Source organism: Lissotriton vulgaris, chromosome 7 (genome assembly GCF_964263255.1).
Source record: "Lissotriton vulgaris chromosome 7, aLisVul1.2, whole genome shotgun sequence".
Classification (NCBI taxonomy): domain Eukaryota; kingdom Metazoa; phylum Chordata; class Amphibia; order Caudata; family Salamandridae; genus Lissotriton; species Lissotriton vulgaris.
The window spans coordinates 1,627,762,291-1,627,784,237 of NC_141695.1; the positions used below are offsets into that span (position 1 = coordinate 1,627,762,291).

A 21,947-nucleotide genomic window follows, 5' to 3' on the forward strand; every position below is an offset into this window, starting at 1 on the left:
GTTTTGATAAAGCAATACCAAAGTTAGCATTTAACCGCGAGGATTATAATGCACTTAAGAGTATATGGTATGCGATATCATGGAGCAGCTATTAGGACTTGGTTCCGCAAGCTGCAGACAGGCTCAGCTCATGCCAGAGCACCATCTCACACGATTCCAAGCACTCTGCCTTCAGGATTGTCAAGGCCTGCCATAGGAGTGACTGATAGGAATCTGTGTGTCCATTTTAGGGTTAGGTATAGGTATACTACACCTACAGCAAAGGGTGATTACACGACTTTGCCCCAGCTGTCATGCAGCCAGTTGTGTCAAATTTAGGAGGCCAGCCAGGGGTGGCATAATACATGCTGCAGCCCCTGGCAGCCCTGGGTACACCCATGCCCTGAGTTACAGGGTCTGATAGGGTGGCCCAGTACCAATTGGAAATGCACCTAGGGTACATGGAATCCATTTTTAAAGAGAGAGCAGTAGGCCTGGGGTCCTGATTGGCAGGGTCCCACGTCGACTATGTCCAAAACCAGCTAAAACACAGGGCAAAAAGTTGGGGGCAACCATAGTCAGGATGTACCTTCCTACACAACCCCCCCCCAAACGAAAGGAGATAAGGCTATCCTTGTCCAGGTAAGCCTCTATTACCTAAGTGGCATGCAAATGTGGCTGGCCAACAAAAGTTAGCACAGGCTCAGTTGCGCACAACTTTTTAAATTCTATTGATCAAACCTTATTTATGGACGTTTCAACATATTTTTATTCATATGATCTTTGTAGTTCAATCAAATGTTTTTATAACACAACCTTCTGTGTTTATACATTTTACACATGAGTGTTCATTTACAAAATAAAGACAATAAATTTATACATTTAAACAGCAACATGAAATTTCTTGAATGTATCAGAATCCGCCCAATGCATTCCACAAAACAACTAAAAAAAACAATATAAACCCTATGGTGGTTGCAGTATTCGGTCGCCTGGACAACGCGTGACGTATACGACTGGGTTTGGCTCGGTGCTTCTGATTGGCGTAGAGTTTCTGTAGTTTAACCAATAGGGAGGCAGGTTTTGGCAATTTATCCAGGCAATGGCGCTGGTATTGCAAACGCGGGAGATCCCGAGCTTTGGGTGAAGACCTGACGGATTGTTTTGGAAAGCGGCGTTTTTTGGAACATTGATGGTAAGGTTGGGTTGAGCGCGATATACTTAGTTGTGGTTCTATGCGGAAGCAATCAGAATATTTAGTGGTTTATCCTTGTGTATTACAGATAGATTGTGAATGATGATCACGTTACATTCGAGGAAGGTTTGAAGACACGCATATTACTGAGTCATATGCAGGTATGCAACCAAACATGTGGTGAAACAATTGTGGTTTAAGTCTTCACTCGAGGGTTATGAATAAGCCTGAATAGGGTTTATATTGTTTTTTTTAGTTTTTTTTTTAGTTGTTTTGTGGACCAAGGAGAAACGCGGCTTGAAGGAAATAGAGTTATTCGTGTGTGTATGTAAGTAGTCCATACATGCTTGTTTGGTTTTTAGGTGTATTTATTGGTTTATGCACTATGGGTGTAATTTTGGTGGTGGAAAAAACACAAGATATGTGATGAACCAGAAGTATATAGATGTATGTATTAGATGCATAGAGACTGATGTGCCTGTACATGTTATTTTTCAGCATTGCCCCTGACGAAGGGACCCTGCTTCTGTCCCGAAATGCATTGGGCGGATTCTGATACATTCAAGAAATTTCATGTTGCTGTTTAAATGTATAAATTTATTGTCTTTATTTTGTAAATGAACACTCATGTGTAAAATGTATAAACACAGAAGGTTGTGTTATAAAAACATTTGATTGAACTACAAAGATCATATGAATAAAAATATGTTGAAACGTCCATAAATAAGGTTTGATCAATAGAATTTAAAAAGTTGTGCGCAACTGAGCCTGTGCTAACTTTTGTTGGCCAGCCACATTTGCATGCTACTTAGTAGAGTACCTGGGTATACTCATTCAGTTGCTGCACACAGATCATAACATTAGGTTAGATTCAGTGAAAACATTGAAGAAAATAGGAGTGCTCGGTGCACAATTGTTCATTCTATTACCTAAGTGGCCATATAAGGAAGGACCAGCTCTGGCTTGGTTTCCCCCTGTGTCATGGTCCACTAGGCAACCCCTCACCCTAAGGGTATCTGAGGGTCTCCACCATAGGGAATCTCTGTCTCTGGTGTGTCTTGGGAAAGAAGAAGGCTGATGCTGGGATGGAGTACTGAAGTGAGGCTCCTCTACCTTTGGGCTCAACTTCCTCCAATCACCATTCATCATGTGTGCCTTTCTTTCTTTAGCTGAGATGCACTGAGCTCTCAGGGTCAGCCTCTGGCTACCTAAAGCTGGAGGCTGAGTCCCTCTGTTTGGCTTACTGGAGGGACAGGTCAGGTCTGGGGTTTTTAGGCCCCATGTTTGGCTGTGCCCAACAGTGTCCAGCTGTGGGAGTTCCCTAACTACTTTTAAGGGGGATCCCTCAGGAGTCTGTTCTATTTTCACTTGGCTAGGGTTACCAGCTTCAGTGATCCTAATCTGCTGATTAAGGGGTTCTGTTGGACAGGGGGCCCTTTGGGGTCCACCACTGGCCTCCCTGTCCTCTTCAGCCCTGGGCTGACTGAGGCAGGGTAGAGAGGTGCAGGTTACCTGCTCCAGACTGGGTCCCACCTGGGAAGGGTCCACTGCCATCAGGGGCTCTGCCAGGCTAGGCCTGACTACCTCTGGGGCAGTTCCTTCAACAGGGGTAGAGACAGTTCCCTGGGGAGGCTGGCTCTCACCTAGTGTCTGGGAGGGGGAAGACTCTTCTTCCTCCTCAATGCTCTCTGTTTGAGTGGAGTGATCCATTGTTTCAGGCTTCACAACCTCACTATCTGTTTGAGTAGAGGCTGAGACCATTTCAACCTTGCCAACCTTTTCAGGCGGGCACTCAGTTTGTGTTTGGGCTGTGACTGTCACAGCCCTCCTATCCTGTTCTGGAAAGTCTGTCTGAGCCTGGGCAGTGGCTACCACTGCCCTTCCAACCTTTTCAGGGAGGAATGGTGCTTGGACTGGGGCTGTAGCTATTACTGCCCCATTAACCTGTCTGGATAGGCCTATCATCCTGGAGTGAGTTTCTTGCTCCACCTCAGCCCATGCTGAGAGTTCCAGGTCATTCCCCAGTAAGCAATCTACAGGTAGGTTATCTGTCACTGCCACTCTCATGGGCCCTGTGACATTACCCCAACTGAGCTTGACTACTGCCATGGGATGCCTTCTCTTCACTCCATGAATGTCTGTCACCTGATAAGTAAAACCAGGGGTCAGTTGAGCAGAGGGGACCAGATGGTCACTCACCATGGTGAGGCTGGCCCCTGTGTCTCTGAATGCCTCAACTTTCTGACCATTCACTAAAACTTCTTGTCTATACTTTCCCAAAATGTGGGGTCCAGTAGTGAAGTTGGCAAACCCCATGCCAGTCTCACAGACAAGAGTGTGGTCAGGGAACCTGGCTAGGCCATAGTCCTCCTGACTGCCCAAAGTAATGCCCACCACATTCTTGGGGGCACTCCCACCACCTGGGGGATTACCACTAGTGGTAACAGGAGGTTTAGGAGTATTACCTGGGGGTATATTTCCCTTATTACCATTTTTAGGGCAACTGGCATCATTTTTGTAATGACCCACCTGTTTACAGGTATGGCAATAGGGTTTCTTCTGTTCTGAAGGAGTGTTCTGGGACCCACCACCCTTGTTGGAGTTTTGGGGCCCTTGGGAAGTCTTCTCTGTGGATTTATCCCCACCCTTCTCTTGAGGCTTGGTTGATTCCTTTTTCTGGTCACCACCCTGGTTTTTAGGCCTAACCCTGGTTCTGACCCATTTGTCTGCCCTCTTACCCAATTCCTGTGGAGAGGTCAACTCAGAGTCTACCAGGTGCTGATGTAATAACTGGTTCTGACAATTATTTAAGATTTGCTCCCTCATAATTAGATTGTACAATCCTTTAAAATCAGTAACCTTACTACCCAGTAGCCAGCCTTCAAAAGCCTTAGTGGCACAATCAACAAAGTCAGTCCAATCTTGAGACTGAGTTTTCTGGGTGTCTCTGAACAGCATCCTGTATTGTTCAGTGGTTAAACCAAACCCATCAACCAGTACATTCTTCAAGATTTTGTAATTGTTAGCATCCTCCACCCTTGTGGTGAGGAGCTTATCTCTACCTTTACCATCAAAGGAGAGCCACAAGATAGCTGCCCACTGACTTTGGGGAACACCCTGCACAGTGCAGGCTCTCTCCAAAGCAGTAATCCATTTGTGGATGTCATCCCCTTCTTTAAAGGGGGGCACTATCTTATTCAGGTGCTTTTTATCAAAACTCCTTTCCCTATTGCTAGGATTATTGCTGCCACCAGTGGGCTGTAGCCCACATAATTCTTGCTCTCTAGCAAGGGCAAGTCTCTCTTTGGCCAGGGCAAGTTCTTCCCTTTCAATCCTTAGTTTGATTGCCCTTTCTTCAGCTTCATACACTCTCCTCTTAGGGGAAGACATTCCTCTGTGAGAAGAGTTGAGAGAGCCATTGGTTCGAAAGGATCTGTTGGAGCCTCTTGATAGAGACCTAACTCGTCCATTCCCAATGTTAAGCTGACCTGAGAGTGGGCCCAGGGGTCCCCCAGTACCAATCTCATGTCTGCTTAAGTTGGACCTGGTTAGTCTTCTGACTTCTACCTGTCCCTTATCTGCCTCATCCCCAGACAACTCATCCTCCTCCTCAGCATCATCTGCCTCATGGAGGGGATGGATATCAAAGGGACCCTGTAAGGAGGGCAAACTTCCTTCTGGATTAGAAGGGTCTGGGTTACCAGCCCTACTGGCATCATAAGCCTCTAAGAGACCAATCAGAAAGGAAGTGGTGGGGTTAGACCCCTGTTTTAGTTTCCTGAGAGTACACACTTGTCTCATCTCATGGAAGCTAAGAGCAGCATATTTAGAAGTGACCTGTGGAAGGTCCACTGACACAAGGGGATACTCAGAGTTTCCTCCTTTGTCTGACATGCTGATTCTAGTGTGGTGTAAGTGATGCACCTACCTACACTATGTGTTTACCTACTGATCCCTTGCTAAGAGTTGCAGCCAAGGTGTGCTAAGCCTTGAGGAGCTACAACAGCTGGTTCAGTAGAACTCAGAGTATTCTAAGCTTTAGTTATATGTACCTAACAGTACTTATGTGATCTTTCAACAAGATATTCTTAGGATACGTGTGGTAAAACAACAGCAAGCTCAAATCCCAACCGCTGCTCACCAATGTGAGAAGGTGGCCTGATATGCAGTGGTCACTATTCTAGTGCACACTATGTATCAGTCCAGCAATCCTTATTGATGATTGGTTGTAAGTCAACCTTATAGACCAGCTATCCTAGTAGCATGGATACGAGCAGTCTAAGGCTAAAGACTCGAGAGGGCGTGTTAAGCCAGCTGTTTACCACACATATACCCCTTGAATACCCAGTGAAAGGACACCACACAAGTGTTATGAAAATAAACAGTTATTTATTAAAGATCACAACAGCCCTGTACTCTTTATGAGGACAGGGTACTAAGCATAAACCAAAACTCTTACAAAAATACTTAAGTTAGCACAGTATGTACAAATGCCCGAGGGGCACGGAAAACCATATACTCTAAAAGTGGAATGTGAAATTCCTTGCAGGTAAGTACAATACTAATAGCTTTTGGAATCGCTAGGACTTGACTAGGGAATCGTTAGATTACGACTAGGAGGCCTAGGGGACTCGGGTGCAGTGTGTGCACTCTCACGCGAGATGCGGACAAAAGTCTATGGTAGCTAGGAAAATAGAAAGCTAGTGTTCTCGGGCGAACCCGACCTGGTAGGGAGAAAACGAAGATAGATTCTGACCCTTGGATAGTGAAGCTATGCTGGGGCACCGAAATGCCGAAGTTACCTAGCCCAGGGGCTGCAGCTGCATAGGTCTGAAAAGACGTCGGGAATCCTCGTAGACGGACCAGGAGCCGGAAGAAAAGATGCTGGCCGGTGACCAGTGAAGAAAGTTCAGTTGGATCCAAGCCTGGATCTCGAAGATAGATGACACCTGAAAGCAGAGGGGACCAAGTTCGAGACTACTAGCCAGTAGTCAGTGGGCACCAGGAGGGCACCGGATGGTAGCCACCTCGACAAGGTGAGTGGGTGATGCTTGACTCGAAGATCTCACGGACCAGGAGGCGTTGTCGGCGACCAGGATGGAGGATCGAGCTGTCCCACGAAGATAGAAGCTGTCGGCGTCGCTGGACCCAGGATTGGGCAACAAAGCCTTGGCAAATTCAAGCCCACGCGGTGGACCTAAAATGGCGTCTGGAGTGGACCAGGAGGGTCCGGGGTGCCTCTCTTGAAAAAGGAAGCAAGGGCCAGCCTGGAGCAACCAGACCAGCAGAAGAGTTGTCGTCGGGCGTCGTTCAGAAGGCCACAAGCCAGCCGGCTAGTAGCCAAACAACGCGGTGCACAGCAAACAGCAGAAGGGCCCCACGCCGATCGTGGAGATGCAGGGAGGCTGACCTTGGGTGCTGGAGCTGCGCTGGGTCGGGGCTTCTCGGACCCCAAAGCACTCACCAGTGGAGGACACGGTGGGCTTGCAGTAAAGATGTCGTGCAGTCTTGGCGATCGTCGGTCCCTCGAGGTCTCGTCGCACTCACGGTTCACAGCTTGGCTGTAGAGGTGAGTAGAGGTCAGAGGTGCCAGGGAAGCCGGGTCTCGTCGAGCTGGGTCGTCGGATTCGTGATGAAGGACTTGCAGCAGACCGCAGTGTTCTTTAGGATGGTGCCTGCGGATGCAGGGTGACTACTCCTTAGCCACAAGGGAGAATCTTGAAGAAGAAATCGTGAAGTCCTTTCGAAGAAAGTGGTATCTTGATTCCAAAGATGATCTAATTTGAACAGGGGGCCCGCTCCTATCTTTATACTAAAAAAGGGGGCTGACCCGGTGACTAGGTCCTGCCTATGGGTGGGACCAGGAGGGGGGTGGTTACACCCCTCTCCTCTGCCGGACTTCCCCAGGCCAGGGGCTGGTGTGCCCCTGGAACTGGTTCTGACTGGCCTATGCGTAGTGAGCACCGGGGTGCCACTCAGCAGTCACCTTCCTGAAAAGCCCTGCCTACCCAGGATACACAAAACCATGTCTGGGATGGTGCTAGCACCGCCCCGGACAGGAAACCCTTTGTCCAGGCTCCCCTCACTGGGAGGACTCCCAGCTGCAGGGGGTCAGACTCGTGTCTGTGGTGGCAGCATCCATTTTGTGGAGCCGAGGCTTTGCTTAACTTTAACCGGGGTTCACAGTTACATACATGTCGTGTCCCTCTAGAAGGGTGGAATGCTAACCCCGTCGCCAGAATTGGCGAGGGGTTAGTATTCCAATTCGTATGACACCTTACTCGACATGTTTTGATAAAGCAATACCAAAGTTAGCATTTAACCGCGAGGATTATAATGCACTTAAGAGTATATGGTATGCGATATCATGGAGCAGCTATTAGGACTTGGTTCCGCAAGCTGCAGACAGGCTCAGCTCATGCCAGAGCACCATCTCACACGATTCCAAGCACTCTGCCTTCAGGATTGTCAAGGCCTGCCATAGGAGTGACTGATAGGAATCTGTGTGTCCATTTTAGGGTTAGGTATAGGTATACTACACCTACAGCAAAGGGTGATTACACGACTTTGCCCCAGCTGTCATGCAGCCAGTTGTGTCAAATTTAGGAGGCCAGCCAGGGGTGGCATAATACATGCTGCAGCCCCTGGCAGCCCTGGGTACACCCATGCCCTGAGTTACAGGGTCTGATAGGGTGGCCCAGTACCAATTGGAAATGCACCTAGGGTACATGGAATCCATTTTTAAAGAGAGAGCAGTAGGCCTGGGGTCCTGATTGGCAGGGTCCCAGGTCGACTATGTCCAAAACCAGCTAAAACACAGGGCAAAAAGTTGGGGGCAACCATAGTCAGGATGTACCTTCCTACAGAAGGTGCCAAACCCAACCTGCTCCCCCACACCGTTGCTGAGTTAAGCAGATAACCTATCTGGTCCCACTCCATGCCAGCACAGCTAAATGGGCGTTAATTAAGTAATGTTGACATTGAGTTTATTCAATGTTGTTATCGGTTTCACTGAAAGTTATGGTTGTGAAAAAAAGTGAAGCACTCGTCGTTTTAGGATCACCCGATGCCTTCAGTGGCATGCCAGGGTCGGACAGGTCAGTAGGCTGTGCCCGGCGAGCTGGTCAGTCAGGTTAATGTATGTGCCATAAACCATGTGGATAGTGCCGTAGAGCGAGAAGGACATAGCACACATGCATGTGTGCCAGACACCACAAACCACTAACCACCCCGAAAGCTATGTGCATGAAAGTGAGCCCACCAAGGGCCCGCCACTCCAGGGACACCTGCAACCTACCGAGGAACGGGTGAGTGCACGCAACTACGGGACCGGATTCGCTGGCCCGGGAGGATGCGCGCCTACCCCATTAACAAATCAGCGAATGAACCGGGCAGGGAGCGCCGAACAAATCACTATAATGCAAGCAGAGCCGAGCATAATAAAGTGCAGTCCATTCCACCCCATCTTCATAGGATTATTTCAGAGAGGCCATATAGTAGGGTCTACAGCTCACATAAGTGTACCTACTGTAAAAAAGAAACATCAGCAACCCAGAACGCAACGGCTCGCCTTATGTGTCACAGTCCTAAGCATGCTCCTGTGTCAGCACAGCTTTGTGATCTCCATCGGCTCACCCTTGATCCATTGGTTCTCGCTCCCGGCCAAAGGGCCGGGACCAAACTCAGCAGGCAACCATAAAAAAAAAGACCCGAGTGGAATCAAAGAAGAGCACCGAGCTCTTACCCCGTCAGGATTGCAATTAGTTCATGACGAGGAACAGGAGCGCCCCTTAGAGGGAACGCGAATCTAGGCCGGCAAGCCACAAAGCTGCTGTGCCAATCGCAAGTATGCAGGGCCTTCGGCGCTTAGCAATGCCTTCGCCTGCCGCAACGCCCCGAGGGGCAGGCGGGCAGCGCGAACAAAGTGAAACATACACGCACAGCCGCCGCCCGCCGCAGCGCCACGGAAGGCAGGCGGGCGGTGACAAACCGGGCACAGAGCAGAGGGAGCACTCAATCTGTACCCCGGCCACCCCCGTAAACCCTTGGCCCGCTGGAGCAGAGCCCAACTGGCCAGAACACACCGGGAAAGAGCCCAAGATCCTAGGGTCCGCGCTAAAGCAGGACCTCCAATCTCAGACCCACGTACCTGCTACCACAGGCACCACTTACCTAAATCATCTGGAGAGATGTGCGCAGAACAAACAAAAAACAGGCTGATGGGTTGGCCCGGCCCGCCTCCTAGAGGTCAAGGGTGCAATGGGTCGGCCATATTGGGAAGGGATGGAAGGCATGGGAGGCTGACTTTTTGCTTTGGACGGTTCTGGTGTGGAGCTGAAGCTCACTTTGTTAGTCATGTGGCGAGGAAGACTAACGAGGAGGTAATGGATTAAATCTTTCCTCTTCCACCGCAAGCAGTATTTCTGCTCCTTTTACATCAGCCTTTCATGTGGTCGTCTGTGGTGTTCCACAGGACTCTGCTTTAAGCCAGTGCCTTTTTAACATCTATCTAGCTCCTCTTGCTGCTATTGTTCTAGAGTGGGGTTTTAATGTGGTGTCTTACGCCGATTATACCCCATTTAATGTATGCCTTTAAACACCTTGATTCCTCGGTCTGATACAATTCTCAGAGCTGCCAAACGGCAGTAGTTGGCTAAGTGCATGAATGCTGCCTCTGCCTAAATTCCGAGAAATTCAAAATTATGATTTTCACATCCCCTTCCATACTGGATCTGACCCACCTGTGGCCTTCTGAAATGGGACTCCCCCTGGCTACGTCCATTACTGTAATAAACTTGGGGGTCAAGCTTGACACTGCCCTCACTTTCAAACCTTTTGTTAATGTTACTGCAGAAGCCTGTTTTTCCCCTCCAGAAAACTCTCAAATTCTTGCCTGAGCACACTAGAAAGATAATCCTTCATGCATCAATACCATAGAGATTTGATTATGCCAAGTTGTTGTTCCTAAGTTCTCCATAGGTATTGCTAAGCAGACTCCAATGAGTCGAGAATCTGGTAGCCAGACTTGTGCTAAATATATCCCCAAAAGGAAAGCAATTTAGAATGGCTTAAAAACACTCCACTGGCTCTCCGTCAAAGAAAGAAAAGAACTCAAAGCCTGGACATTAACATTTTGTGCCACTCAACTGAAAGGTCCTGTGTACATCTGCGATAAAATCAAAACATATCTTCCTGACAGAGCTTTAGGCTCAGCCAGTCACAACCTACTCTGCATCCCCAGGATCAAAAAGGCCAGAGCAGGTGGGTGCTCCTTCTCTTTCCTGGCCCCAAAGCGATGGAACCTCTTACTGGATCACATTAGAGGGGCTAATTCAGAGAATTAATTTAAGACCCTTTTAAAGACCCACCTGCTTACAGAGATCTAATTGATGGTTGGTCCCGCTTGAATCTACTCTTTTACTGCATCCTACTTTTCACTAGCACCGGGACGCTCCTTCTTGGAGCAACTGTTTTGTGCTTTATAGATCGGCTTCATTTATTCATGCTTCATTTACTTTCTATAACTGCCGGGGGCAATACACATAGTTGCCCAAATATAAACAAATATCCCCTAAACACGTCAGACATATTGGCTTTGTCAATACTTGTTGTTAGGATGCTCCCACATGGGTAGAAGAGAGTGGCCAGTTTTGGTAGAAATCAAACAGCCTAGATTCCCTAATCAAAAATTAAACTAGATATGGAACCTACAGAAATGCATGCCTGACCCGGGTTAAGGTAGACCCTAACTCTGCCATGACTACAATAAATAAGGGAAGTTGTTTTCTCTATAGGTGGCTACTGTTAACACCTTAAGTGCTGCGCCCGTCCAACGGCCGACGGCACCACTACCTCGGGAGTGCTGCCGTTGGTCGTTGGACAATCCAACTGCACCTGTGCAATGGAACGTCCAGCAGTGGAGCTGGACGTTCCATAGCAGCTAAGGTGTTAAAATAAACTGAATGCTTAATGTGCTCCATGCTTTTCTCTCAACTGGAAACCTAGAGTTCTATGATGAGCCTCCCATGTCTTACCTCACTGCCATCTGGGAACGTCTGCCCCTTTTATGAACTTGTCTGTGTTTGATCATGATGTTCCACGGATTCTGTTATTTACAAAAAAAATAGAAAACATCGTTTTTAAAAAGTTAAATAACACCGCCACATACATCAGGATTAATATTCCGATTTTCATAAGCACACTCTCGGCGTAAGCCATACATCCGTCACGGACCAGGGAACAACCATAAACACTGTGTTCTAGTCAATTCAATTCAATAAGCTTTATTCGGTTAAAATGTGGCAACCATAAAAGCAAATGCACATATACAGATTCAATGACCAAATTCATTAAGAACAACCAGCAATCAATTAGAGTTTCAAAATGTCATTAAAACATCATACAATTCCCAGCAAATTAAACTTAAAAGAGATGTCACAACATAAAACTAATCTCAACTCTCTTTGTGTAGACAATAGACTTATAGCAGCATTTCTTAAACAATTGTTTAAAATAGACAATTCTAAGTTCAAGAACATATCACATGGAGTAAAAAGTGCAGAGTGCTCTATTAGTATGCCCGTCCCAGGGTAGTGGGGACACTGGTCGCAGTTCCTAGTTCATTAAAAGCGGCAAAAAAGTCAATTAGTTCAAAATTTCATTAAAACATCATACTTTTCCTAGCATTAATTGAACTTAAAATAAATGTTGCGGCATAAAAACAAATCTTAGGTTCTCTTAGCGTGAACAATAGGCTCATAGATGCATTAGTGGTTTTGGCATTATATTTCTTGAACAGTGGTTTAAGATAGACTGTTCTAAAATTTAGGCGCAGGTCGCATAGAAGTAAAAAGTGCAGGGTCATCTGCTTAGTATGCCCATCGCATGGACATAGGGAGGATGGTCGCGGTTTCATTGTGGGGAACGCTACTTAGAGGTGAACAAGGCCTAGCCTCATTCTTGTTAAGACATAGCGATGAGATGTTCTCGTGACAAGTGTTAGATAGCTTTGAAAGCCATCGGTATCTATATGCAGATGGTAAAGCTGGTACGTCGTTTGCTGTGTTCTAGTCATAATGGAAAACTGCCCACAAAGATTACAGGGATACCTAAACAAATCAACTCAACTCAATGAACAAAGAATCCTATAGATATGGCAAACCTCATAAAGGTTTGGCTTTGAACGGTAATCACCTACCTAATCCAATTTTAGCAATAATTGTAACAACTTTCGTGCTTTGTCTGTATTTTGAATAGTTTTCGCAGTTGGATGGTGAAATGTTATTTTTTATGGTTGCTTATTTGTGTCCAGGCACAATAATTCCATATATCTAAGAAAGACCAGTGCTGATAATATTCTCTTCACATTTGTACTCTCCAAGAACGGCAAAGCAGTTAATATTTTTGAGCATCCAACTTAGCTGTAACTCTTAAGGGATTGTATATGTTCTACTGTGCTCCCTAGAGCTGCATTTGTCAATTCTGGTAATGCTTGTGCTTTAAAAACACCTTACATAAAAAAAAAGTAGCAAAATACAATAGATACCCAACTACTGATTGCTGGTTTGATTATTTTCCAACCACTAAAACAGAGTATTGACACTGGGATGCTAGAGATAAATAAAGTATTTCATAGCCAGCCATTTGGATGAGGGTGGGTGGCGGTTTAAAGCACACAACCATTAGCCCATTTGGCTTGAAAGCATTCCTTAAATTAATTGCCAGAAGGTTTTGTGACTGAGAAAGAGCGGGCAAGGGGCAGAGTCAGAAAAAGTGTGTGAATGTTGGGGTGAAATATAGGTATATGTGTTGGTTTTCTTGGTTGTTGAATATGATGACAGTGTGAAGTTTTCTGAGTGGTTGTAATAGCAGTAGGCTGGTAAAGGACAGAAGAAGATGACGTTTGCACCCAGAGGGGGTATGTGTGTGTGAGAAGGGCTCCAGTGCATTTCAATTTCAATCAAGAAAAACATTAATCAGCATTGCTGTCACTTGCCTCATCTTAAAAACAGATAATCTAACATCACTGGTAAATCAAATCAAGAGATTATATCCCTAGAAAAGCTTCGGTTTCATCAATCAATCCTGTTATTTCAGTTAATTAGATCCATTATATACAGAGCAAAGCGTTATCAAAACTTAAACTCACATTTTTTTCATGAAACAGCAGTACTACATACTATATGGCTAATCAAAAGGCATATTTTTTTAAAAGGGCAATAATCAAAGTGCCAATTGGCGACTAATTTGTTGAGTGTGTGTAATATGTACATATGCATATCGCTTTAAGGTTTGGAATGTTCTGTTGGAATGCACACATGTCACTTGAATGTCTGTTCATTAGAACTCTGTGTGAGGCAGTTTTTTCCTGGCCTCTTATGATTAATCAGCTCTTTATGTGGGCTCCTTCCACAACTATTTAACTTATAATAAATTAGAGTTAATTTATCTCTTGGAGTTCCTGCTTATTATCGGCGCTCCCTCATACTACATGTTGGTACAACATCGCCTGTCCGAGTTTTCACTGGAAAAGGAACTTATTAACCAGAGTATTTAAGGAGCCCACACGACTGATCTTCATCTTCATTGGGCCGATCTTCATCTACTACCTCCTTCGAGGACAATTTTAAGGTCGGTCAAAGATTCGTCTTATTTTTTTTATCAGAGAGATATTCCTGAGACCGTTTGAACCGCGAGCGCGACTTTTCAAAGGTTGCTTACCTGCTGCTCGGCATTCTTTTTTTTTTTTTTTAATTTTTGGCGAACCTTTATTGATCTGTCAAGCAGTTACAAGCAGAGGCCTACAACCATCTTGGCCGGCCACTAAACACGACATGATTAGCACAAGGCAAACCTAGGAAAAACAATCGTAGCAGACCAAGGTCAGGGATTCCAACTAAGGTTCAGGATATAACATGCTTCATTGTAGGCAGTCAGGATTAAAGAGGTTCATTTTACCATATAAAAGTCACAAGATCAAAGCCACACAATCATACCAGGTCCCGCAGTTGAAAAACATGAAGCGAAAGTCAGCAAGCAACACCATTACAGTAGGAGTGGTGGAGGCGAAGTACGCTAATCAGGATAGACATCAGTACAAACATGTTTCATAACAAACCGCCGCCCCACCCCTCCGAACTGAATATTCTGCAGGAACCACAGGAGACGATGACGCCATAAAAGAGAAAAGAAAAAAGGGCCATAGAAATAAAGAAACAGGAAAGTGAAAAGAGAAAAAAACCCTCCCCCAACCCACCACCCCGCACCCCTGCAGAAGGCTACGGCCTAGAACCCCCCCCCCCCCAGCAGTGTGCCTGTCGCCCTAAGTAAGAGACCCGAAATGTAGTGAGAAAAGAAGATGGAAAGCGGAGGAGGAGAAGAAAATTAATATACGGGCTCCCGGCCGCCCACTCTCCGAGCCCAGACCCTCAAACCAATACAGAGCAAACATTCGAATCAGTCATTATACCGCCTGTCCCGCGTAGTCACCAGCCGTCCGTGCACCAGTACTCAAGAAAACATCCTCAGCCTTGTCCCATGCAGTCAATTGTATCAACGGAGTCCAGCTGGCCAGCTGCCATTTTAGATGGAGTGGGTGAATGGAGTGGCCATGATAGTACATTGGGCTGCCCACCAAAGCCAGCCAATAACAATAGTGTGTGGTCAAAGACGATGTGTGGGAGATCCACGCGCAGCAATAATCCCCCAAAGTCTGTTAACCAGCCCGGCAGTATCAGTTCCAGGAGAAGAGGGAGAGTCGCCCCATCAGTCCACAACTGAGTAGCCGGACGCGGTGTCCGGTGCCGAGCCTCCAACCACGGTGCAGGTCCACCACCACCGGACCTCTTCCCAACGGCAGCGATCAGCCCCATGGCTGGTTCGAGATCCTGGTCCTCCGACATCCCCATATCCACCGGGGTTGGCAGTACACTGCGTTCGGGTGCAGGGTGTGGCGCAGTGTCCCGCAATCGAGAGCAATCACGTGCAGCAAAGCACACAGCGGGAGCAATGGCATCTAGCCGACTCCCCGGGTCTCGGGCGCTACAATCCAGGGCAGTGCGCAAAGTACCTAGAGCAGCCAGTACATCACTAATCCCTGGCGTTGCCCCAAAAGCATAGGCTCCAGCATTCCTCTTCACACGAGGCTCCCCGGCAAATCGCAACTCGAGCCCGACCGTTGCACTCCCATGCGTCCAACCGGTCACCACACTGCCACTCACCGGAGTACAATTGGGTCAGGATCTCGGGAATAGCAGACTCCATAGCGTTGCGGTCGGTGGCGTGGATGCGGTCCCAGTGGTCGCCTGGTCCCGCAATCGCGATCCAGAGCCCTCAGTGCCAAGCGCCGATTATGTGATGCTCAAGATGTCGCCCACAATAACTCAGGGAAAGATGAAGAAATTGCTCGGGCGGTTCACGAGCGGAGAAACAGATACATTGTAATCCCCCAGATCCGCGATGTCCCGCAAGCACACGACACCGCTGGGTGGTCTGGATGGCCGCAGCAAGGGAAGGGCAGTTTGGCAGACTCACTCCGGCCGGCCGACTCCTCCCCGTCTCAGATGGCCGTTGTGATTGCATCAGGGCCTGGCCGTCACCAACACTCAAAGCCCCGGTCTCGTGGATATTAAGGGCCGGAGATTAAGCGAGGACGTTTCGCCGGTGTTACAGCTGGTAGAAATCCCGGGAACACGCCAACGAAAGCAGCATCATTTCTCCCTCACAAAAACACGGCTCGAGTTCAGGATGAGGTACAGGATGTATGAGCAAAGCAAGAAGGTCGGCGGAGCCGAGAGCCTAAGCGGCCATCGTGGTTGCAGGCTTGGCTCCTCCTCCGCTGCTCGGCATTCTTGATCGAGTCATCTTGGAACCCTCCTGTCTGTGACGGGCATTATCCTCTGAAGCTGTGTGTTTGCCCTGATGACTGCTGGGAAAACGTTGTGACGTCACGATGTTACAGCGGCCATCTTGGATTGGGCTTGATCGAAGTGTAAATTTATCAACGTCTTTAAAACAGCTGATCGTCAGCATTGGGGTGCGGAAATTCTGATATTGGCGATTCGCACACCATTTGTTCAACACCTGATATTTTCAAGATATTGTCAAGATTGAAGTGCGGATCGCATTGGTGATTTGAACACCACTTTTAAATAAACATTGGTACGATGTTTACCATTAATTTCAAGTCGGTGATTCGCACACCATTAATTTAACAGCTGATTTTGTCAAGATTAAGGTGCGGTTCTCGTCAGTGATTCACACACCAATATTAAATAAACATTGGTATTTTGTTTACTAATGATTTAAAGGCACGCCATTTATTTGCAGTTTTACCGTTTTCAGGATTTACCTTCTGTGTTACCAAGTATATATTGGAAGTTTCTTTTTATTAAACATTTCAAATAATATACTGCACCAATAATTTTTAGTACCATTAACAAATATATACTGTTTCCTCATTTACACATCCTTCAAGCCTCATTCAACATCCAACAAGTTTTTACTGTGCATTATGGCTTCTAGTCAAGGAGTTATTCAACCATCATATTTCTTACAAAAAAACGGAAAACCTGAGATTAAATGGTCCGAATGGTTAAGCGATTTTGAGAACTATCTCACTGCCATTGATGCTGATGGTTACTCACCTTCAAGAAAAGTAGCTTTATTATTAAACCATCATGGCACAGCTGGCCGCAGAGTCTTCGAGAACTTACCACATTATCCACCTCCTATAGAAGAAGACGTTACATGGAATGTTTTCATAGAAGCCAAGCTACGGATGGGTAAACAGTACTCTGATTCCACAAGTGTATTATTAGAAAGATTAAATTTTGCTATGTGTAAGCAAACTCAAGATGAATCAGTAGAAGATTACATAGCGTCTCTCAGAGTTTTAGCTGAAAAATGTGATTTTGGTGCTAATGTTGACATCTATATAAGAGATCAATTTGTTTTCTATTGTCATTCCAAGAAAATAAAAGAACGTCTTAACTTCTATTAATCCTACTTTGGCAGAAGCCATAGATATTGCAAAAAGTATCGAAAGATCAATTGTAACTTCCGAGGTACTTTCTACTCATGTTACTCAAAATATTTCTACCTCTAACCAACCTTCTATCCCAGCTAATGTAAGTCTAGTGTCTGATGACAATTCAATTTGTGCTATAAACAATAAACAGGTGTCTAGTACTGTTAGCAATAGATAACCATTTAACAGTAAACAATATAGAAATTCTCAGAGAACTCAACTGATTTGTTTCAGATGTGGTTCAAAATAATCACCTAGGAAACAACCCCAACTGTCCTGCTTTAGGGAAAGTGTTCCAAATGTCAAAAATGTGGACACTTTCAAGGTCTATGTATAAGTCCTATAAGTCCCTCCCCATCCAACATAATTAATATTTCCAACATTGCATTAGACAACCCAGATAATCAAGATTATACTTCTCAATTCTCTAACTTAGTGGTTACTGTTGAGGTCCCTGAAGATTTTGATAAACCTATTAAAGGACCTTTTGTTGATATTTCTATCAATGGTATTACCATTTTAGCTATGGCTGATTCTGGAGCTCCTGTGACCATATTAGCTAACAAGACATTTTTCAAATTTTGGCCAAAAACCATGACTTTGAATGCTCCTGATTTAAACCCTAAGGCATTTGGAGAACAAGATATTGATCTCATTGGCTATTTTTGGGATATATTAGAATGTTTAGGCAGATCCATCAAAACTAAGATTTACATAGCTATCAAAGGCAGAGACATTATTGGTTGTAAAGATCTTGCTCTATTAGGTATTAATCTACGTCCAAGACAAGATCCTCCAATAGTTTTAGGTGAGTTACCATCTTGTGTTTTAGGCATCGATCAACCCAATCTTATTGTTGATAATGTATTAAAATCTTTTCCTGAAGTATTTAAAGACATGGTTGGCACAGTTAAAGGTTATGAACACAATATCATCTTGAAAGAAAATTCTGTTCCTATAATACACAAAGTCATACCTGTACCAATTAGTATTAGAGATGATCTCAAGTCATTACTTAATATTTTCCAAAAACAAGGCATTATTTCTCCAATAGATTCATCTCAATGGATTTCTCCAGTGGTTTTACAGAAAAAAAGTTACGGAGACTTAAGGCTACGTGTTGATTTAAGCTCTCTCATCCTCTACCCCTTATACAAGAAATGCTAGCTAAAATTGGGAAATCTAAATTTTTTTTGACCATTGATCTACATTCAGCTTACCGCCAAATTCCTCTTTCACCTGACTGTCACGCTTTTACCGCATTTGTAACACCTTTTGGTGGGTTTAAATATCTTAAACTTCCTTTTGGCCTTGCATCTGCTGCAAGCATTTTCCAAAAACTAATGGACAATCTTTTTGGTAATTTCACTCAAGTTCAAGCATTTCAGGATGACATACTAATCCACACAGAGACAAAAGAGGAACATTTACATATACCGAATAGTGTTTTGGGGATTTTACAAGAGAAAGGTATGACAGTGAAAGCCAACAAATGCAAACTACTTGTCAATGACGTTGAGTATCTGGGTCACACCATATCTAATGAAGGCATTAAACCTAAATTTTCCAATATAGAAGCTATTCAGAAAGCTCCCCATCCTTATGACAAAGATTCTTTACGGTCAGTCTTGGGACTGTGGGAATACTATGCCAGATTTGAACCAGGATATGCGCAATCTATACAACCATTAAGCAATTTGTTTAAAAAAGGCATACAATTTGAATGGAGTGATTCTCTCAATGAAGTTTTTGAAAATGTCAAATTGCTTGTTATTAAAGCTCCAGCTCTACAACTATATGTATCTAATGCTAAATCGTTCATATCTGTTGATGCCAGTCAAAAAGGTCTTGGAGCTTTATTTGGTCAGTGGGTTGATAAAGAAAATACCATCGCTTTCGCTTCACGAACTAACACTACTGAAAGTAATTACAGCACAATTGAACGGGAAGCGCTTGCCATTGTCTGGGCAGTCCAAAAATGTACATTTGAGGAAATCAATGTGACATATTTACTGACCATAAACCACCAGTATCCTTACTATCTGTAATGGGTTGGGGAAATCTTATTTTTATTTATTTTATTTTCGCGATTTCTAGAGCGCCTGGTGACCCGTAGGCATCCCCGCGCTATTAAACCTGTCGCTATCCAAAGAGGGGGGAGGGGGTGTGTTTAGTTGGGAAACAGGAATGTTTTGAGTTTCCTACGGAACACTATGTGGGAGGGTTCCAGACGAAGGCTAAGGGGGAGTAGGTTCCAGGCTGTGGAGGCTTTGACCGAGAAGCGGCGTCCGCCGGAACGAGCCTTCCTGAATTTGGGAACTGTAGCCAGATGCTCGGCGTCGGAGCGAAGTGATCTTGAGGCTTTATATGGGATAACCATATGTTTAAGCGCGTCAGGGCCAGCTCCATTCATGAGCTTGTGTGTGGTGCATAGGGCCTTGAATTCTATTCTCTGGCGAACGGGGAGCCAGTGTAGGGCTTTGAGGGCGGGCTTGGCCGACACTCTAGGAGAAAGGTTCATGATGAGCCTGGCCGCCGCATTCTGAGTACGTTGGAGTTTGGCCAAAGAGTACTCAGGGGCCCCTAGATAAATGGCATTGCTATAATCGAGCCGTGCCAAGACAAGGCCCTGGACAAGTAGTTTCCTGGATGGGAGGGGGAGAAGAGGCAGGATCTTGCGAACGGACCGAAGCAGGCCAAAACAGGTGCCTGCTGTCTTGGTTGCCTGCGTTTTCATAGTAAGGTCCGGTTCTAACCAAACCCCTAGAGTCTTAATTTCATTTTTGGGAGATGGAATTTCACCGAAGGTGTCGGGCCAGGACGAAGGCGGCAAGGTTATCCGTTTATTGCCTAGGAGCATAATCTCGGTCTTTGCGCCGTTCAGCTTCAAAGCCGAGTCACACATCCAGGTATGAATGTCCTGGAGACAGTAGAGCAAACTGTCCGGATGGTTATCCAGGTGGGACAAGGATACGACAAGTTGGGTGTCGTCAGCGTAGTTAATTATTTTTATACCGTAGGGGGCCACTACGTCTTCCAGGGGCGCCATATAGACATTAAAAAGGGTTGGGCTGAGCGACGACCCCTGGGGAACTCCGTTCTTCAGTGGACGAGGATCTGATCGGGAATTGCCGTCCCACACCTGAAAGGATCGCTGGGAGAGGAAGGATTCGATCCATGCTCGCGCCGTACCCACAATTCCTGCCTTGGCCAGGCGGTGTAATAGGACACGGTGATCCACCGTATCGAAGGCGGCGCTAAGATCCAGGAGGATCACTGCCACTGAACCCCCTGAGTCTAGGATACACCTTGCCTCCTCGATGACAGCGAGGAGTGCGGTGTCCGTGCCATGGCCAGGTCGAAACCCGGTTTGGGATTGGCGCAAGATGTTGTGGGTTTCGAGAAATTGGGATAGCTGAGCGTTGACTAGTTTTTCAGCCATCTTACTGATGCAGGGGAGCAGTGAGATCGGCCTGTAATTGGACATGTCGTCCGGGTTTAGTTGGGGCTTTTTGAGCAGAGCCTTTACGACTGCATTCTTCCAGTTGGGAGGCACCGTACCACTCGCTAGGGAAGAGTTGATCAGGTCCCTGATGATGGGGGCTGTGGTGGAGGACACCTTTTTAAGGAATCTTACAGGGGCTGGGTCAAGGGGGGATCTTCAGCAAGATTAGTCAGATTATTGTCCAAGTTACAAGAATATAACCTCACTATGAAATACATTCAAGGAGGGAAAAATATCTGTGTGGATTGTCTTTCCCACATACCTTTGACTGACTTTAGTGAAGGTGAAAATGATGTACATAAAGATTGTGTAGTTGGCATCGTTGATGTCATTTCCATGTGTAATGGCAGCAGACCTCAAGAAGAATGGCTATCAGCAATGCAAATAGATGAAACTCTTAAAAAGGTTGAAATGTTCACTAAAAGAAACAGCCTAATGCAAAGAATTTAGGCAATGATGTGCAGCAATTTGCTCAAATTAGTGAAGAATTGTCTTTTGAAGATGGCGTTTGTGTACGAAATGGGCTGTTTGTACCTCCTACTTCACTAAGAGAGAAGATCATTAACATGAGTCATGAAGGTCATCTGGGCATTTCTGCAACATGTTAAAAAATTAAATAAATGTATTGGTGGCCAGGAATAGATAAACAAGTTACTGTGTTTGTGGAAAAAATGTTCAAGCTGTGTAGTTTCTGATAAACATTGGAAAACTCACAAAAAACCTTTAATTCCAGTACCATTACCAAACTCTCCCCGGGAAAAAATTGCCTTAGACTTTTCAGGACCATTTAACTTATTGCCTATGGACAAAAGGTACTGTCTAGTTGCAATTGATTATTATTCCAAATGGATATACTATTCTTTTGCAAGTACAGCCAATTCATCCACAGTTATTTCATTCCTACAAAGGATGTTTAAAATTGAAGGAACCCCGAATTGTATCGTTACTGACAATGGTCAACCTTTCATGTCAGAGATAGTCACAAATTTTACAAAAAGTCATGAGATTAAACATTGTCAAGTTGCATTATATAATCCTTCTTCGAATGGACGTGTAGAAAGGGCTAATCGTTTCATTAAAGAAGGAGTGCAGACTGGGATAGCAACTAATGTTGATATAAGTGTGTTCTTACAAGAGAAAGTCTGGGCTTATTTAACAACACCTCATTCTACTACTGAGGTTATCTGCTGTTCGAGCAGTAGCGCCCTCTCCACCCCCACCCAGCGCCTTGAGACCCTAAC

At 45.5% G+C, this 21,947-nt stretch overlaps 1 protein-coding gene across 1 annotated transcript in view; it reads right to left on the reverse strand.

The window, feature by feature from the left end:
- DNTTIP1 (deoxynucleotidyltransferase terminal interacting protein 1) overlaps positions 1-21,947 on the reverse strand; it is an 86,429-nt gene that overhangs the window by 53,361 nt on the left and 11,121 nt on the right. The window contains exon 2 of the mRNA XM_086932582.1: positions 11,209-11,279. Within this exon, the coding sequence (XP_086788708.1) occupies positions 11,209-11,279 (71 nt within the window). The remainder of the gene's footprint in view (positions 1-11,208; positions 11,280-21,947) is intronic.